The sequence below is a fragment of the Morone saxatilis genome, unplaced genomic scaffold (genome assembly GCF_004916995.1).
Source record: "Morone saxatilis isolate NCDOM2014 unplaced genomic scaffold, NCSU_SB_2.0 Contig15, whole genome shotgun sequence".
Lineage (NCBI taxonomy): Eukaryota > Metazoa > Chordata > Actinopteri > Moronidae > Morone > Morone saxatilis.
In genome coordinates this window covers 19870133-19886811 of record NW_023339707.1, presented here as the reverse complement: position 1 = coordinate 19886811, position 16679 = coordinate 19870133, and the positions used below count along the sequence as shown (strand labels likewise).

Here is a 16679-nt window from a genome sequence, read left to right as displayed (position 1 = left end):
CTATTTGATGTTGTTTTACTGCTTTTATGTTTTTTTATGTAAAGTGTCTGAGTATTTAGAAAAGCGCTTATAAATAAAATGTATTATTATTAATAATAATAATAATAATAATTAATCTGACAATTCTTTTCTGGCTTAATCGATTATCTGCTTTGTGAAAAATAATTTCCCATAGCCTAAGGTGATGCTTTCAGATGTTTTGTTTTGTCTGAGCAACAGTCCGAAACCAAAAGATTTTCAGTTTACTATCATGTATGACAAAAGAAAGCATCAAATCCTCACATTTATAAGCTGGAAATTTCTGACATCATAGCTTAAAAAAACCACTAAAACGATGATTCCATTATAGAAATAACTGTTGCTTAATTTTATTAATTCAATTAATCAACTTATGGTTGCAACTCTACTCCCATGCCTCTGAGTCAAAAAATAATTTATACTTACTCACAGTACTGCTTATTTATCATTCTCAGTTCACTGGTCAATCTAGCAAGCTGAACTTGGCTCTACTGCCATTTCAGCTAAAAATGAACCAAACAAAAACAACTGCATTGGATGTCCAAGGGGAATTCTCCATCAAAACAACAACAACAACCAGTACCACAAAAACAACAACAACAACATCAACATCCTCTGCTAGGCATGCAGCAATTACCATACCATCCCCCTCACTGTCAAGCCTAAGCTCAAGGGATGTTTACAGTAAACATAAACAGAGTAATCAAAATTGCATAGAGATATAAATAATGAATAAAAAAGCATACAGAGCCTGTTTATGAAAACAGAACTTGAGATTCGTATTTTAATTAAGGTCTGAACCACAAACAAACATTTCTCTCCAAGGCAGAGCCTGTTTTGAATCGGGTAAACAAACTGACAGTGAATTTCACACAGGCTTTGGGCTAACAATAACAGATGACTGCCTCCTAGTTTGTCCTTTCTTATGAAATTCAATGCTGCAGAGGTGGCCACCAAAGCAATGAAAACAGGTCTATCCCACAAACAGAGCCAGTTGGCCCCTCTATTTTTCTGTGGACACCATCAACACAACAACAGCCCTTGCCTAATCCCTGTTGCCATGGTAGCCAGCAAGTCCAAACATCTTCTGTTGTTGTTATTGTTGAAAGTCATACCAGTGAGCAACTGAGTGTAAACACCGATCTGTTCCCGCAAGACTGGTCTTGTGAACTCTGAGATGACTGACAGCAAATAAGAACACTGAGAACTTGCTGAAAAACAAACACAATATGCCTTCACTTCTGAGATTGAATACTTACTAAAACGCCATAATGGGTGTGGCAAGAGGAAAAGTGGCAATTGTAAAAACACACATACTTGGTAACAAACTCCACTGAAGATTTAACAGCATGAGATCTGAAAATATTTAAATGACACATTTTCATTGACAGAGACACATTTTAAAACCTGATAAAAAGCAGTGCCCTATGATAATCTCATGAAACAAATACAAACAGAGTTGGACAAACCTGTTAGTCTCCATTGAAAAGTCTGCTTTAGTTGCTGAAGGAAAAATGCTGCTCAGCAATACTGCTCTGCCTGACAGTCCAACAGAACCTCGCTAACCCTAAATGATGTGAGCATAAACAAACTAACAATATAACAATGATCCCTCCGCCCACCAGGGGTTGTGCTCCCCCTCCCCTTCTGAACCTCACTATAACCTCCCCCCATCCCTGTGCTCCCCCTCAGCATAAATATAAAACACTGCAGTTTGGAGACACAAAGTGAGAGGTTCAGGGACACATTTACATGTCAAAAAACAAAGTACCCGCATTCTCATACAGCAGTGAGTTGTGAGTCCTGTGTCTGTTGTCATCGTCTACCTGGTATGTATGTATGACAAGAAAAGATTTGATGTTTGGATACCAGACCAGCGGTGAGGAAATTAAAAATGTAGCATATGTAATTGTGATCCACAGTTTAGTGAAGTAAAAGCAGCTGCATCAGTTGCAGCACATATTTGTAGAATTGAGAACAAACATTTACACGTGTCCCTAAGCAGCTGTATGGTACTTTAACAAAGTAACTGCACTCAAAGGCAAAAACTTTCCAAACACAACATCATTTCCTTCACGGCTGCAGCAAACAATTCATAATCTATGAATCAGCCAGTCGACTTTTTGATTAACCGTTTGGTCTAATAAAATGTCAATCACAATTTTATAAAACAAAGTAACGTCTTATATTTCCTTGTTTTGTCCAGTGAACAGCCCAAAAATACCAAAGATATTCAGTTTACGATCACATGGAGCAAAAAAAAGCAGCAAATCATCACAATTAAGAAGCTGCTAGTCTCAAATGGCTCACTGGGTCCAAGTTTTAACATCAAAAATGGTCTGAAATCAAGACTTTGCTGTCCGAGATCCTGACTATGCAAGACTATTTGTTCTTTTTAATTTCACCACTCATTTGTTACAATCTCGACATATCAAATAATAACAATATCAACAATAAGCTATAACATGTACTATATCCCACTACATCAAGAGACGTCAAATTCCCCAAACAAGCATGTTTGAATAGTGCTGAAACTAAAGATTATTTTCATTATTGGTTAAGCTGGAGATTATTTTCTTAATTTACCAATCATTTGTTTGGTCAATAAAGTGTGAGAGAATACTGAAAAATTGTTTATCGCAATTTCCAAGAATCCTAAGTGACATCTTTAATGACAGTACTTGCCTTGTCCCACCAACAGTCCAAAGTGCAAAGGTATATAACGTTATAGGTTTACTATCATGTGAGACAGAAAAGCCACAAATCTTCACACTCGGAGAGCTGGAGCCTGGAAATGTTTGAATCAACTACCGAAAAAGATGGAGCTTAATTTTCCGTTGATCTACTAATTAATACATGGACAAACCATTTCAGCTCTATGCATGTCTGGTGTAATCATGTCATATTTTTGCTGAATATACAAAGACTGTGCACTATATATATATTACAGCATTGGTAAACAACAACAGAAAAAAACCTATGCTTTTAAGAAGTAATGCTACTGTGTTGTACGGATGCAGCTGGAAATGACTGACCCGGGGTGCCTCTGGAGGAGGAGTCTGGCTGCTCCTCAGTCGACTCGCATTCTCAGTATTATTCCCGTTCTCTGTCTGACTTGCTGGAATGGCGTGGATTGTTGGTTCTGACCCAGACTCATGCATCTGGACTTCACTGAACTGAGAAAGGAAATAAGTGTAAATGAAAACAACAGGGTAAAGCAGAAAGCTATCATCACATAAAGGGTGCAGACAAACACAGTGCCATTTATTTGGATGTGTTTGACAAGGCTTTTACTCGAGAAGGTGATAAGAGGTCCATTTTCCGAGAGAAAGCGTAACAATACACGGCAGACTCTGAAATAATCCAATAATGCACTCGTGCAGCATGTCAAAGAAACTTAAGTCGTGTTAAGTGACAGCACTAAAAGTTAAGAGCTACAATGTTAAAGCTCTACCCTCCAAGACAAACATTCTCTTCTACAAGTGAGAGAGAACATGCTAGGTCTATTTGTTGAATAACCGAGTGCTGCCATGACTACTGTAAACACAGGGGCCCTGGGTCCGTGTTTATGTGCAAACATATCTTCCTTCTGGAACAATTTACCATTAACCAGGTGGTGCGATAAACGGCTGTGGCAGGTAGTACAATACACAAGTAGGCTTTTATGTATACAGCTTGGGAGTGTTTGAGTCAAACGTTAAGCAGCATAAACAAAGGTAAATAAAGTAGGCAAACAAATAATGCGAGCAGATGGAAACCTACACAGAAAGCCATGAAAGAAACACACAGCCTCGAGGATAATGTCATTATTTTTAGAGTTACTCAACTATCAAATTCACATACTGAAATCAATCAATCAGTTAGGCATCGCTGGGAGCCAACATCAACATTTAGGCAACATCGGACAGATGATCTGATTAGACGTGCACTAGACAAACTCATGACAAAAACTGTACCAACAGTTAGCTACAGACAAATTAAAAGAAGGAAAGAGGCACGGTTTCCTGCATTTGAAAATGACTAATACGTGACTACTGGGTAGTAAGTTATGTCTAGCAGCAACGTGTCATTCATAGACAAGTCATAACTTAGTTAGTTTAAACTGATTCATCTAAAACTGAAACGTATCTAATCAAAAACAGGCAGTTGTTGGTGAGTTTTCACACTCGGTTTACTTTTGCTTTCAGGATCCGGATTAGTTCTGAAGACAAAGGGCAGTATTTCCTTTCAGACATTTTTGAAGATGTCAGGGGTGCTTCTGGTCGCAAGAACCCGGCTGACCACTGAGTCCGCATCAGGTCCATTGTGCATTATTTTAAAAGACAGATATTATGTGGTTAGTGCAGTATTATGATAACTTAACAGCTGTGTTTCAGTGCAGCTGTTTTAATAAGCCCGTGATTCATTTTTACTGTATTTAAAGTGTTCTCACCACAGAGGCAGCTCTCCAGCTGTGGTGGCCACCACTCTTCAAAAGGATGTAAAGGAAACACCGCAAAGAGGCCTTTTCCTTAAGAAAGAGTAAACAATATACACCCTCTGCCTCAAGGATAGATTTTCTGACAAGTGGTTTCACACATAAGCTATTATTTGATATCATCAAAAGATGCACGATGACAAACTGTACAGCTCTTCTTTAATTCATTTAAATCATCAAATAAACAGTCAAAGTGTTCATAATGTCTGTTTTATCTTTATATTGTTTGTATGTTTATTGTTACACGCCAATATACCAATGCAAATAGCTAAATAATATATATTTAAATCAGTGATGTTTACACATGCTTATAACATGTGGATAGGAATGCTACTGATATTAAATGTATCAGAATAAACTTGGATTTTGTTTTCTTGTTTTTTCTTGAGGATTTATAATATCAGCAATTTATAAAGATAAATAAAGAAGTATATAACTTACAACTACACCTTGTCTGGATGGAAGCCCTAATTGATATATCAGTTTATGATGCACTCAATCAGTTATTTGGTCTTCAGTGTCCAATTGATCATCATCACTGATCATTCAAAATCTTGGTTTGACTTAATACTGTACAAACTTATTATTTGTGTTCAACAATGTACTCGGGGCACATTTTAAGACGCTCACATTACCTTAAGTCACCGTACACCTATAACCTCTACAACACAGCCCGCCAGTTCACAATCAACACCTTCAAACGTTTTACTTCAAATTCTGAATGAACGTTGTTGATTAGCGTTATAGCAACGCAATAAGCCATTCAGTTAGCCTAACGCGATATGAATGGCACCGATATCCGTTAACAGCTATCACTGCGGTCCGAGGTTTGCGTTCAGCACTTGAACCATTAACTAGGGAGAAAACGGGACGTTTGGAGGTTAGCATGTTCACTATGTAGTGTATATTTTTTTTTAACCTACGTTAGCTGGACTGCAAAACAGTTTTCGAGCCAGCCTTGCGGGTGGCGTTTACGTGAACGGTACAACAAAAGCTAGCAGCCTGCCCTGACGCTAGCTTTGAAAGAAACGTTTCTCTCGTCTCTACGGTTTTGCCACCCGACAAAATCCCAATGAACCTAACGTCACATTCAATATTCATTCAGCGGGTGTGGGCGCGTTGTCGGATGAACGTTTACTCACCGACTTATATGCGGGCGGACAGTCCTCGGAGTCGGGGTGGTGTCTGTAGATGGACCCTCGGAGCAGTGGCTTCCTTGGTAGCGAGCTAGCCACAAGTTGCTAACAGAGGGCGTGGCTTAAGTAAAAGTAAACAATGGTGACGTCACGTTCACACGCGAGACCGTTTCAGATCGCCTGGAAATGCGACGCGGAGCCGGAGAAACGTTGTTCTTTCTGTTTTCTTTTTTTATGTCGTGGAAAAAGGTCACATTGACAGCTCGTGTGCTAAAGGACCCCTCTGTAAACTGGCAGTTAAAAAAGAAAAGCCGAATGAAAGACAGGAGTTAAACTAATCATCTATTATCGATATCGATATTATCCACTGGAGAGCAGATACAATTGAGTGAGCTCCGAAATGAAATCGATCATTTCCACATGGATCTTGCAAGGGCGACTGGCTAGAACCGGGAGAGAATTATGCATATTATTGATTTGCTCATGTTAAAGTACCCGCTAAAAGGAAAATATATGACATCATTAAAAATTGACAACGAAAATTTATTTAACACAAAAACATAACGATATGAAAACCTACATATGTCACAACTTAATGTGGTTTCAGCTGAGTCCATCCTGGATAACATTAAATCTTCTATCCATTTAAAACATTTGTGTGACAGGAATGATTAACTCTATGAGGGAAGGGAAATCCCCTGAATCATCACTTCTGATGTGATATTATGAATCATTTACTTGTTTAAAACTATTCTGACATCCCCCATCAAAGTAAAGCTTACAGTAACCCGATGCACGCAGGGAGGCATGCATCTCAGTCTCACTCACTCACTGCATCACTCAGCATTCAGAGTAAGAATAAAAAGACTTTTCATGTAGTTTGTACAATCCAATGTAGCTCAATACAAGCATCCTGCTTAGTGTGGACATGTTAAGTGTATAGAGGCAGACTGATACCCACGGTGCTGAATAATGATGGTCAGAGCAATAATCTTTATGTAATTATATTTCTATGTGCAATTACATTGTAAGGACAAGACTGTGTTGCTCCAGATGTAGCCTTCTTGTAAACAATTTTTTTATGTCTATGCTTTGAAGCAACCACAAGGGGGACACAATTTCTTCCTGGCCGTCATGAAATGGTGGCCTACTCCTGAATGTGCATGAGCCTTTATGACATAAAGGCCTTTCAGTGCCCCAGTTAGAAATCCACAGTCATTGTTGACCTGTGGCCATGTTGTAGGATTAATTTTTTGTAGATAATTTTTTTCCGTATTTATTTTGATAATTTGCATAATTCCATTTATTTCATTTCATTCATAATTTAGATAGGGAACTACATGATGTGTTGCACCTTGTTGTCAGTGATCATTTGACCTACTTTTGACTTTACTTGTGACATTAAAGTAGGCCGTCATATATAGAAAAAGCTGTCCATGTGCTCCTGCTTCACCCAAGTACTTTTCAGTCATTAATACATGTTTATAGTTAATGCTAAGAGTAACCAGCATTTTAATATTATCTACATATTAAGTATGATTTGCTGCAAAAACCTAGTGGGAAGGAAAAATTATGAAATCCATGTACACATCTTTGAATCTAACAGCAGACATTGGAGACTGTCAATGAACAGCCTGTTATCTTTTCTAAAAATAAAAAAACAGGGTCTAAAAGGTCCAACGTAATATGCTGTTTTTTTATTCAATGCAATATTGATATTCTCAAGACACAAAACAGTAAGTTTTCCAAACATCAAAAGGTGAACGTTTTGGCGTCTTTATTTCTCAAACACGTGTAAAACTAATACAGAAACATGACTATATACAAGTCCAACATGCTGAACACAGATGACATTCTAAACTGCTGGTTAACACAAGGCACCATCCAAGATCAACAATCAGTTACAAAGTCTGAGATCTGAAATGAGTGGTAAACTGTGTAAGTGCAAGGGTACATTATTGTTTTTTACTTATCCTATATGTGCTTATAACATAAACACATGGACAACAGGAGAATAAAGGGAAAATCAAGCAAGTTTGGCAGAGTTTGTGGTCTGAAAACCATCTCCTCCTGTGAATAGTCTTCAGCAAAAACATTTGATTTGATTAAGAAATCATAGCAGCAGTCTTTCTGTGGGTTTCAATGCATACTCCATAGCTACATATAAATTATCTCAAATGTATATATATATATATATAAAAAAAAATATCTGCTCTACTCTATGCAGTCTAGAATAGTCAGTCTCACTCCCTCACTCATACTCTCCCTCACACATAAACACAATAACTACTAATGTGATTATGATTTTCAATACAAATACAGCCGTTCACATCACAACACCACAGAAAAAACAACTTTAAAAGCACATGGATTTGAGAGACATTGAAAGTGTTATGGCACAACAGTCGTAAACCTCTCTGATTAGCTTGTTTCATACTGATTTGACCCTGCTGCCGTGGTTGCATCACTTCAACAAATATTCATTATTTGTACAAATACACTAAAAAAAGGTCCAAAGCATTCCCTCAAGATTTAGAGCTCTTTTTTTTGTCTCTCCCCGTGATAGATTTTCTGGCTTCATGTGTTTATTGTTCATAATTTTTCCTAGGGCCAATATTATCTACAAAGGATGGGTTTCACAAATGTCATTTTGACACAGGTCATATGAACACATAAAAAAAACCCCACACAATTTCAACGTTGTCATCTTCACTCAGTTACTATTAAAAGCAGAAAAATGAAACCAAAAACAAATTCAACAAAACAGCTTTTTTGTCCATCAAAAAAAGTTAACAAAACCAAGGTGTATTTGGTCTCAGTTATCACTACTCTACTATCTGGTGTCTTAAACACACAGTAAGAAACAAAGTGCTTGATTTAGGACAGATGCTTAAACAATATTACATCAACACTGCAAATTTGCTGCAAATTCTACAAAATAGAAATGATTGCATATATTTCTCAGCATCTACCGATGATGTTTTGTGTACTGAGGTCATTTTATAGTAACAAGAATATTTCTTTCACAATCCACTCGTATCCTAAAGAAGAAAATAAAAAAAAGAATGTGCAATTTTTTGCTCATATTTTAGCATTACAGCATACTAAACAATTACGTTCTCTAGTATAGGCAACAGTATTTTGGCAGTAACATACAAAACAGAGAAAGGAGCTGACTAAAAAAGCCTTGTAATGTATTGTTAAGATAAAGGTTTATGGAACTAGGCCTCCTCTTAGATCCAAAAATGAGATTTGATTCAAAGACCTAGCTTTGTCTGTGCTTAGGAAACTGCACAAAATACTTTTTTTTTTTTTAAATCTGACTGTACATGATCTGCTGTTTTTGGTTTTGCTAAATTCTACAGTATAAAACATACAAACACTGCCATAGATAAAATCAAACTAAAATGCTTTTTGCTTTCGACTAAAATAAAAGTATTTTGGATATTGTTATGAATGACAGCAGTGCTCAGAAGATGGGACTCACCATCGATTGAGATTCATAATCCATGGGCTACATTTTGAGGTAATTAAGATGACACATTAAGCAACTACTGTACGAACTAAACATGTGTCCAGATATCACCCAAAACATGGTCATAAGCAAAAAAACATGTATATCTCTAGTGTCTTGATCTACCTCCTTCAAAAGCGTGGTGCTCCTCATGTGCTGAAATATAAGCAAAAAAACAATTACTCAGAGTTTATGGTTAAAGTGATTAATCCATTAAATAAAAACATTTTTAATAAACAAATCATTGTTAATAATCCAAGCAAATACTCACGTTTGTAAAACACCGCTTTAAAAGGTATTTGTGGAAGGAGCTCGTGGATCCTTCCTAAGATGTTTGACTCTGTAGCACAAGAAGCATTTCCATTCCAGACCTGAAAGACATCTTCTCTGTCTCTTACACTGACGCTGACCCCGACTACTTCATCATCTGCAAGAACAGCAACAGACAATGAGATTAGTGTGTTCAGATTTCAAGTATTGTGTTTATATTACAGGAAAGCCATTTTAATAAAAGACCTAAAACCACTGCACTTATATCATAACTCAAATCAAGAACTTTACCTGAGGCACAATAATCACTGAACTGTTCTCCAATAGTAGCCAACAGCAACTCCTTCCACACAACAGACTGTAAATATGAAGACAAATTTGTTAAATAGTAAATAATTGATGAGCAAATAATACATAATAAACACTTTTGACTATGTAACTCACAGTGCATTCTTTGGGTACTTTCATCTTCCAAACACCACCTTTAGCATTGCTTTCTTCTTCCCTATATGAAAAACAAAAAGCAGGTGACAGTCTAACAAGACAATTTGAAACTGCTTCAAATAATATACATACAAAAATGAATTAAACTTACCAAAGTGGTTTTCTTTCGCCTCTCATCAGATGATAACTACATCTCAGTGGCAAGCTGGAGACGCCGGGTATGTTGTTGTAAACTCTCCAAAAGTTCTACTCCAGTGCCAAGGTGAACAGAGGAAACAGGTTATTTTATTGAACATTAACTGGCACTGGGAGCACAGACAGCTGGCCTTGTTAATATTTCACATTTTTATGGTGTAGAAAATCACTGCCAAGACTCCTTTCCTTATTGCTCTGAACAACAAGCAAACTAATTTATGAATCCTTGAGCTCTTTAAGGTATTATTATGCATTATATTATTATGTTTCTATGTCAACAAACATAGAACACAGTGATATTACACATGAAATGACGCATTGTGCTGACGGAATTGGAAAGAAAACCCCCAAACAATAATGGTAACACCAGCATAATCTCAAAACAGCTTGAAAATGCTGTGTGTAATGTTATTGAACCTCAGCCTGATGATGTAGTTTGACTTGTATCACAGCATGTAGGGATGCTACTAGCCAGTGCAACTACTAAACCCTGCATACTGCTCATCAGCTCATCATGTGTTGGTCCGTTTGAGAGACGGAGAAGCTTCTAGAGCACATAATCTTGATTTTAGTTTAAATAAGGACACTTGTTATTGAACATCTGTGGCAGAATGTGCCAATGCTGTGCTTGCTATAGCTGTGCTCTTGCATCAAGACTGTAAAGCATCTTACCTGGACGGTCTCCACGGTGTAGATTTTCTTCAGGTTCGACTCACATTCAGCTGCTGTTGTTCCTGGTAGAGATCTGACAAAAACCAGACACAGACATTTAATTAAACTGCATTTATTTTAATTGCCGCTTTAAAAAAAAAAAAGGGTTGTAAAGATCTCAGCTCCTCTAATGTGACATTTTCTAAATACATTCATATCAGTGCTACATTACTCAGACATGTTTCAGTGAGCTGAGCAGACAAGCCGGTGGGGGGATGTGGGGGTCAGATGACAAATAAGTCAGTAAACAGTAAACAACATTGACCCCATTTGAACACAGCCTCTGATTTGTACAGTACACACTGTGGATGATTAAGCTTATGTAACTCACTTGTTGTGTTCAACTCTGCTGTGATTAATTAAGATTCATTCTGAAATCACTCTTATGAAAACATCTGAATGTTACACTGGGGACTTCTATAATAATATAAAGAATAACAGTGGCAAGTTTGACCTGCATAATCCAGCAGGGGGGGAGTGCTACACTGAACAAAGGCAAGAGACATATGAGCAATGACTCAACAAGTTTTTTAACAATAACACCTGGGCTCATAAAAATACAAGTAAATGCAAAAGGATGAACTCAAAGTGACCTGGACTGAAATCAAGTGGAGTCATTATGTTTAGCCATAAGAGAGACATTCACATTCACACCCCTTTTGTTTATTTTAAAATCTCTACAAGTAGAGGACTTGCGTATGTAGGTCAGAGAGGAAAAACAAGTTGGCAGAAAAGGCGCCTCAACACCATTAACAGGCCATTTTCTGTGATTTATTAGGACAAACAACCTCTGTGTCGTTGTTAAACACAACGATACCTGGGTTGACTTACAGCAGGCCCTGATAAACTCGTCATCTCCCTTCTTTGTTCTCAATAAAAGGTCAGCTGCTACAAAGAGTTTTACCCACTTGACACTGGCTAAAGATTAATAATATAACGATGGAAGCTGGTGGTGGTGGGGGGACAACTCAGCAGCGTCTTACCTATCGAGCCAGAAAGTCCACGGAGAATGTAAAGGCAAAGTGTCGTTTTCATTGTCATTTGAAATCCTTTCCAAATCTCTGTCGCTGATGTGAATGTTGTGCTCCAGCAGAACCGGGCTGCTGCTCGGTGATGTTCTCAGCGGTAACGCAGCTACTGGGACTGCCATGGTCACCGACTGTAAAGCGGAGGACTTCGTCAGAAAAATCAGATGTTTTCCACCGGGGCTGCTATCGTTATATATAGGTTCGTTAGGTAAAATTAACCCCGACCAGCTGCTGACTCATTGGTCGCTTCACCGGTCTGCGCCGTCACAACAACAGAACAACGATGACGCCCGCCGACTGCCTGCGGCATCTACAGCCCACCAGAGCGACCCAGAAGTTTCTGTCACTGGAGTGTGCACATGCTTTAACTGAAAATATAACTATTTGCACTCTGACAACAAAGCAATATCTCCAATTCTTGCTACGAGGGGGGGTGCGTTCAAGTGCTTTGTTGATCTCAGGTTGAACTGGAACGCATCTTCCGCAAATGCGAATACGTAATTTTGTAGACATGCGCAGTCGGCGCCGCCAGCAGCTTTGTTGGGTTGCTACCTGCTACTGCTAACTAGCAAGTATTTCCTGCCTGTGACTGGACACAGCTATGGACATCGACGCGCTATTGGAAGCGTTCCAAGGCAATATTTACAGATATTTAAATGGATTATTGATCATTAGTGAAGGGGTTTGACATTTGTTTTCCCGCCTTCAGGAAAATCTGCACTGTTCGCTAACTACGTTACGTATGTTACCGTATTTTAGCTTACTAACAGCGACTATCGTTCAGAAAGAGACGTCTAAGGAGCAATCTGGTCTGTCTGTGCCCGTCTTAGTTAGTTAAATGTTATTTGCAACAAGGAAGGAGTTGGTCGCAGTTTTCACTTTTGACCCATTTATTCCCTTTCTGTTAGTTAGAGATGATGTAAACAGCTAGCTGGGTAGCGTCACAATAAACATGCTAACTTACCAACTTTTGCAAGAACTTTCCAGTTAGTTAACTGAAACTGGTGTTTGGCGGTTTTATTATGTGGCAATTAACTGGTTTTCTTCCTCGCCGAGAATGTTTTCACTTGGCACAGCTGATATTTAACACTGTGCAATCATTTAATCATTGCTAATGTGCAATTAATGTGCCAGAAGTATCCTGAAACTAAGCGGGATTTAACATGTTTCTAGAATAATTATTGACAGAATGCATTGTTCTCCAATAGTCACATGCTGCGGGGCTACTTTTAAAACTTTAAGTTTAAAGTTAAGCTTAATACAGGTACAAAGGGTATTTTGATCTAATGGCATCATATATGTGTGCTGTTTGTGATAACGTTATTTCTAATGAACTAATTCCTCTGTTTTTTCGTGTGGGTATTCACAGATTTTGAGAAGAAAGGGAAGAAAGAGACCTGTCCTGTTCTAGAGCAATTCTTGTGTCATGTGGCCAAGACAGGGCAACCAATGTGAGTAGTCCACAAAGGCTTACACAAAATATTCTCAACATTAAAAACTTCACCCACAGCAATACTGAAATGCGTTTTCTTGCAAATCGTGTCGCTCTGATCAGCGTTTATGTAAAAATATGTTCCAAGACTTTTCATTGTTTCGTGCGTATGACATGCAAACTTGCTTTTTCAATATCTTCCAGGATCCCGTGGTCACAGTTCAAAGCGTACTTCATGTTTAAGTTGGAAAAAGTAGTGGATGATTTCCACGCTTCAACACCAGAACAGAGAGGACCACATAATCCCAATGTAGACTATGTTCCCTTCGAAGAGATGAAGATGAGGATCTTAAAAATAGTGGATGGTTACAATGGGTGAGTAAAGCTGATAATAAGCAACTGCGCAAATGACAAAGAAATCTTTCCCCACGACCCTATATGCAAAACTAAATAATGTAACAGTTAAGTTATATGTATACATTAATGTCTGTCCACCACATTATTATTGTTCTTCCCCTTATGTTATCAACTGGATGAAAACATAACCAACTGATGTTTTTGTGTGCATTAAATCTAAAAACAAATGATAATATTAAGGCCTTCGAAATCAAATCAGCTACAATCACAACCATTTGAACCATTGTTTCTATTTGCCAGAGTCGTGTTACTTCCTCCACTTCAGTATTGTACTTAATGTTTTGCATGTGGCTCTCCCAAAAACAGATTTGCATATACACTTTTCATTCTCAAACCAAATCTTGAATTTCCACCTAGCAAAATTACTTTCAGCTCTTTCACACGCAAAGTCAACAATTACTTTAGTTGAAATAGCAGAACAAATAGGAAACAACTGCTATTCTTCTTGGTGCATGAGTTGGAGTTAAACCTACCATTTTAACAATAAAACATATTATTGTGTAAACCTTCCCTCCAGAATATAAGAAGCACTATGCTGAAAAACAATCATCATTAATTGTTCATGTCAGAACTTGTGACCAGCTGCGACTAGGGTTGACCATGTCTGTCCAGATTGATTTTTCTTTTTCATTCAGCTCCAGTGCTGCCAGGTTTAGCAAGTGCTGATGCTTGCAGTGTGACTCATCCTAAATATATCTCCTGATAACATTTCTAGAATCCCATTTACCATCCAGCGTTTGTGTGAACTCCTCACGGACCCCAAGCGCAACTATACAGGAACAGACAAGTTTCTCATGGGTTTAGAGAAGGTGAGCACTACCTATGTAAAAGTCCACACACTGTAATGTTTTCACTCATAAACAATATTTACGAATGTTGTTTTAAACAAACTTTTCTTGTCTTTAAATGGAATTCTTATATATTATTTTTTATGTGTTGCAGAACGTAATGGTGGTCAGCTGTGTGTACCCCACGTCAGAGTAAGTACATCCGCCTTTAAGCGTTTGCTCCCCTTGCTCTTCTGGCTGCAGTGTTTCTGTTAAGCTGCTTCTGATGCACATTGACAGCTCCCTTGAATTTGCTTATTCAGTCACACTTACAAAGTTACAATTAACAGCCAGTTGTTTTTGTGCCTTTCTACTTCTTTCGAAGGAAAAATGGGGCATCCAGTGTAAACAGAATGAATGGAGTGATGTTTCCTGGTAACTCTTCTCTATATTCAGACAGGTGGGAGCCACATACTTGTCAGTGATTGACTTCCACAAATCTAAAATAACCTCATACACCAACAAGTGGAAAGTTGAATTAGTTTAGAGCCAAATATCCAAAAACCAACAAGGCTATATAGTAAGGGCAGTTATGTCTTACCTGTCAGTTTGGGTCTTAGTAGTTCTGCTGATTTGCCATCTTGTGATATGACATGCGTGGTCATTTTCTTTTTTTTTTTTTGCAGTCGAAATGTAAATGGACCAGGCACACCAAAACCGCTCAACAGACCAAAGCTGTCAAGCTGTCATTCGCTTTCGACCAACGGGCTTCCTGACTGTCCTGTCAGTAAACAGCCAGAGCCAACCACAGAGGAGGTGGAGGAGCACCATATCAGGTGACTGAAATAAGAATGGTACATATACGACACTGGGAATGAGTATATAGTATACTGAGTTAGTCTATGCAATATTTTTGTAATTTAAAATGCAGGGACACTGATAATATATGTCAAACCCAGACATTTCCTCCGTTGGGGGAGGTTTTCTCTAACCGAATCCAGGGTCTGAGGAGAGACAGTGTTGAATAATGTACAGATTGTAAAGCCCCCTGAGCCAAATTATGATTTGTGATTTTGGGCTATATAGATAAAATTTGACATGACTTGACTTGAATACATATGGTACTAATAGCTTTAATCTGAAGTATAACATTTGATGAACCGATTTCCTGTGTGTCTGTCATTACTGCAGTGATTCCTCGCCATCGGAAGGTGAAATTGCACCAAACAGCGGGATAAAGAACAAACACCCGGAGGAGGAGGATTCTGAGGCTGACAAGCATGAGGTCAAGAGGCTCAAGTTTGATGAAAAGCAAGAGGATGAAACAGAAAGCGAAGAAAAGGAGTCATCTTGTTGTAAAGGGTCAGAGAGCTTGGCAGAGACAGCGGCGTCTTCAAAAGACTCTTGTGGTCAAGAGTACGACAGTGCAACATCTTGTGACAAACCTACTATTTCAGAGGATCATGGTAAGCGTTAACTCATCTTCACTGACAGATGTATACTTAAGTATATTAAAAGTGTTTCAGTACCGACACTGTAGGTATGTGTGGTGTCTTCATAGACAGAGGGCTATGCTTTAGCTTAGATTTACCTTTTCAAAACAGTGAAAAGGTGATCCTCTTCATGATGTTTTAAAATGGATCTCTAGTACAAATCTCTCTGCTGCTGTTGTTTTCACAAAGTGAATATGAGAGAATCTAAACATTAACATGCGAGTATTAGAATGAATTCACAACACTGCTGTCTCTTTTGGCGGTGAAGTTGCATTGTGGTTGATTTAGGCGGCAGGTTTCGACAAGGAAGACGATTGCATGGAATAAAAAGGACGATATTGTTCTGCTGCAGCGATTTTGATCTTCTTTTTATGTCTTGAGTCTGGCAATGTTACAGAAATGCTGTGCTAAATTGGTGGCATACGTACTTTTTTTAAGGTATGCTTGAAACAAACAAAGTATTTATACTCGCGCCGAATGGCCACACTGCCATCATAGCCTCCTCCTCCTGGCTGCCTCCCACTGCCTTTGTGATCTCCTTCCAAGAATTCTGTCTTTTGTGTGCCTTGTCTCAGTACAGTGAATTGTACAATTTGGTATGAGTATAAACCAGCACACTTGGACTGTCTCTCTTCAAAAGGCATTCACTGTGTTGCAGTTTGTTGTTTACACCAACCCCCCATTTCAAGTCAAGTCAACTTTATTGTCAGATGTGCTATACATGCACGACATACAGCACAAATGAAATTTCAGTCCTCTCGGACCCACGGTGCTTTA

At 38.3% G+C, this 16679-nt stretch overlaps 3 protein-coding genes across 7 annotated transcripts in view; 1 reads left to right on the top strand and 2 right to left on the bottom strand.

Annotated features, from left to right (window-relative positions):
• The window catches only part of LOC118324812 (forkhead box protein P1-like), a 12404-nt gene extending 7883 nt beyond the window's left edge, over positions 1-4521 (bottom strand). The window contains exons 1-2 of one of the 3 annotated variants that reach the window (XM_035657286.1): positions 4194-4521; positions 3054-3194 (exon numbers count right to left, since the gene is read on the bottom strand). In XM_035657286.1, coding sequence (XP_035513179.1) covers positions 3054-3194; positions 4194-4322 — 270 coding nt within the window. In that variant the 5' untranslated portion in view covers positions 4323-4521. The remainder of the gene's footprint in view (positions 1-3053; positions 3195-4193) is intronic. The other 2 variants (XM_035657284.1, XM_035657285.1) reach the window with 2 other exon arrangements.
• Positions 4522-7306: 2785 nt separating this feature from the next.
• Positions 7307-11948, bottom strand: LOC118323998 (eukaryotic translation initiation factor 4E type 3-like). 2 transcript variants are annotated; one of them, XM_035656097.1, is made up of 7 exons: positions 11749-11948; positions 10727-10799; positions 10011-10105; positions 9860-9920; positions 9707-9773; positions 9417-9572; positions 7307-9301 (listed from the first exon to the last, which is right to left on the bottom strand). In XM_035656097.1, the coding sequence occupies exons 1-7, from the start codon at positions 11913-11915 to the stop codon at positions 9255-9257; spliced, it is 666 nt and encodes a 221-aa protein (XP_035511990.1). In that variant the 5' UTR covers positions 11916-11948; the 3' UTR covers positions 7307-9254. The 2 variants fall into 2 exon arrangements, with proteins under 2 accessions (XP_035511990.1, XP_035511991.1); XM_035656098.1 differs by having other exon boundaries at positions 10011-10108; positions 11749-11818.
• Positions 11949-12293: 345 nt separating this feature from the next.
• The window catches only part of LOC118323997 (serine/threonine-protein phosphatase 4 regulatory subunit 2-like), a 5775-nt gene continuing 1389 nt past the window's right edge, over positions 12294-16679 (top strand). Inside the window, exons 1-8 of one of the 2 annotated variants that reach the window (XM_035656095.1) lie at positions 12294-12428; positions 13163-13244; positions 13430-13600; positions 14358-14451; positions 14585-14622; positions 14795-14869; positions 15096-15245; positions 15601-15875. In XM_035656095.1, coding sequence (XP_035511988.1) covers positions 12395-12428; positions 13163-13244; positions 13430-13600; positions 14358-14451; positions 14585-14622; positions 14795-14869; positions 15096-15245; positions 15601-15875 — 919 coding nt within the window. In that variant the 5' untranslated portion in view covers positions 12294-12394. The remainder of the gene's footprint in view (positions 12429-13162; positions 13245-13429; positions 13601-14357; positions 14452-14584; positions 14623-14794; positions 14870-15095; positions 15246-15600; positions 15876-16679) is intronic. The other variant, XM_035656096.1, reaches the window with a different exon arrangement.

Excerpts from the sequence above, each read along its gene's own strand:
- LOC118323998 (XM_035656097.1), bottom strand. The coding sequence starts at position 11,915 with ATGGCAGTCCCAGTAGCTGCGTTACCGCTGAGAACATCACCGAGCAGC. Across the intron at positions 10,106-10,726 it reads ACACCGTGGAGACCGTCCAG|AACTTTTGGAGAGTTTACAA; the intron begins GTAAGATGCTTT and ends GCACTGGAGTAG. Across the intron at positions 9,573-9,706 it reads CAGTGATTATTGTGCCTCAG|ATGATGAAGTAGTCGGGGTC; the intron begins GTAAAGTTCTTG and ends CTGTTCTTGCAG.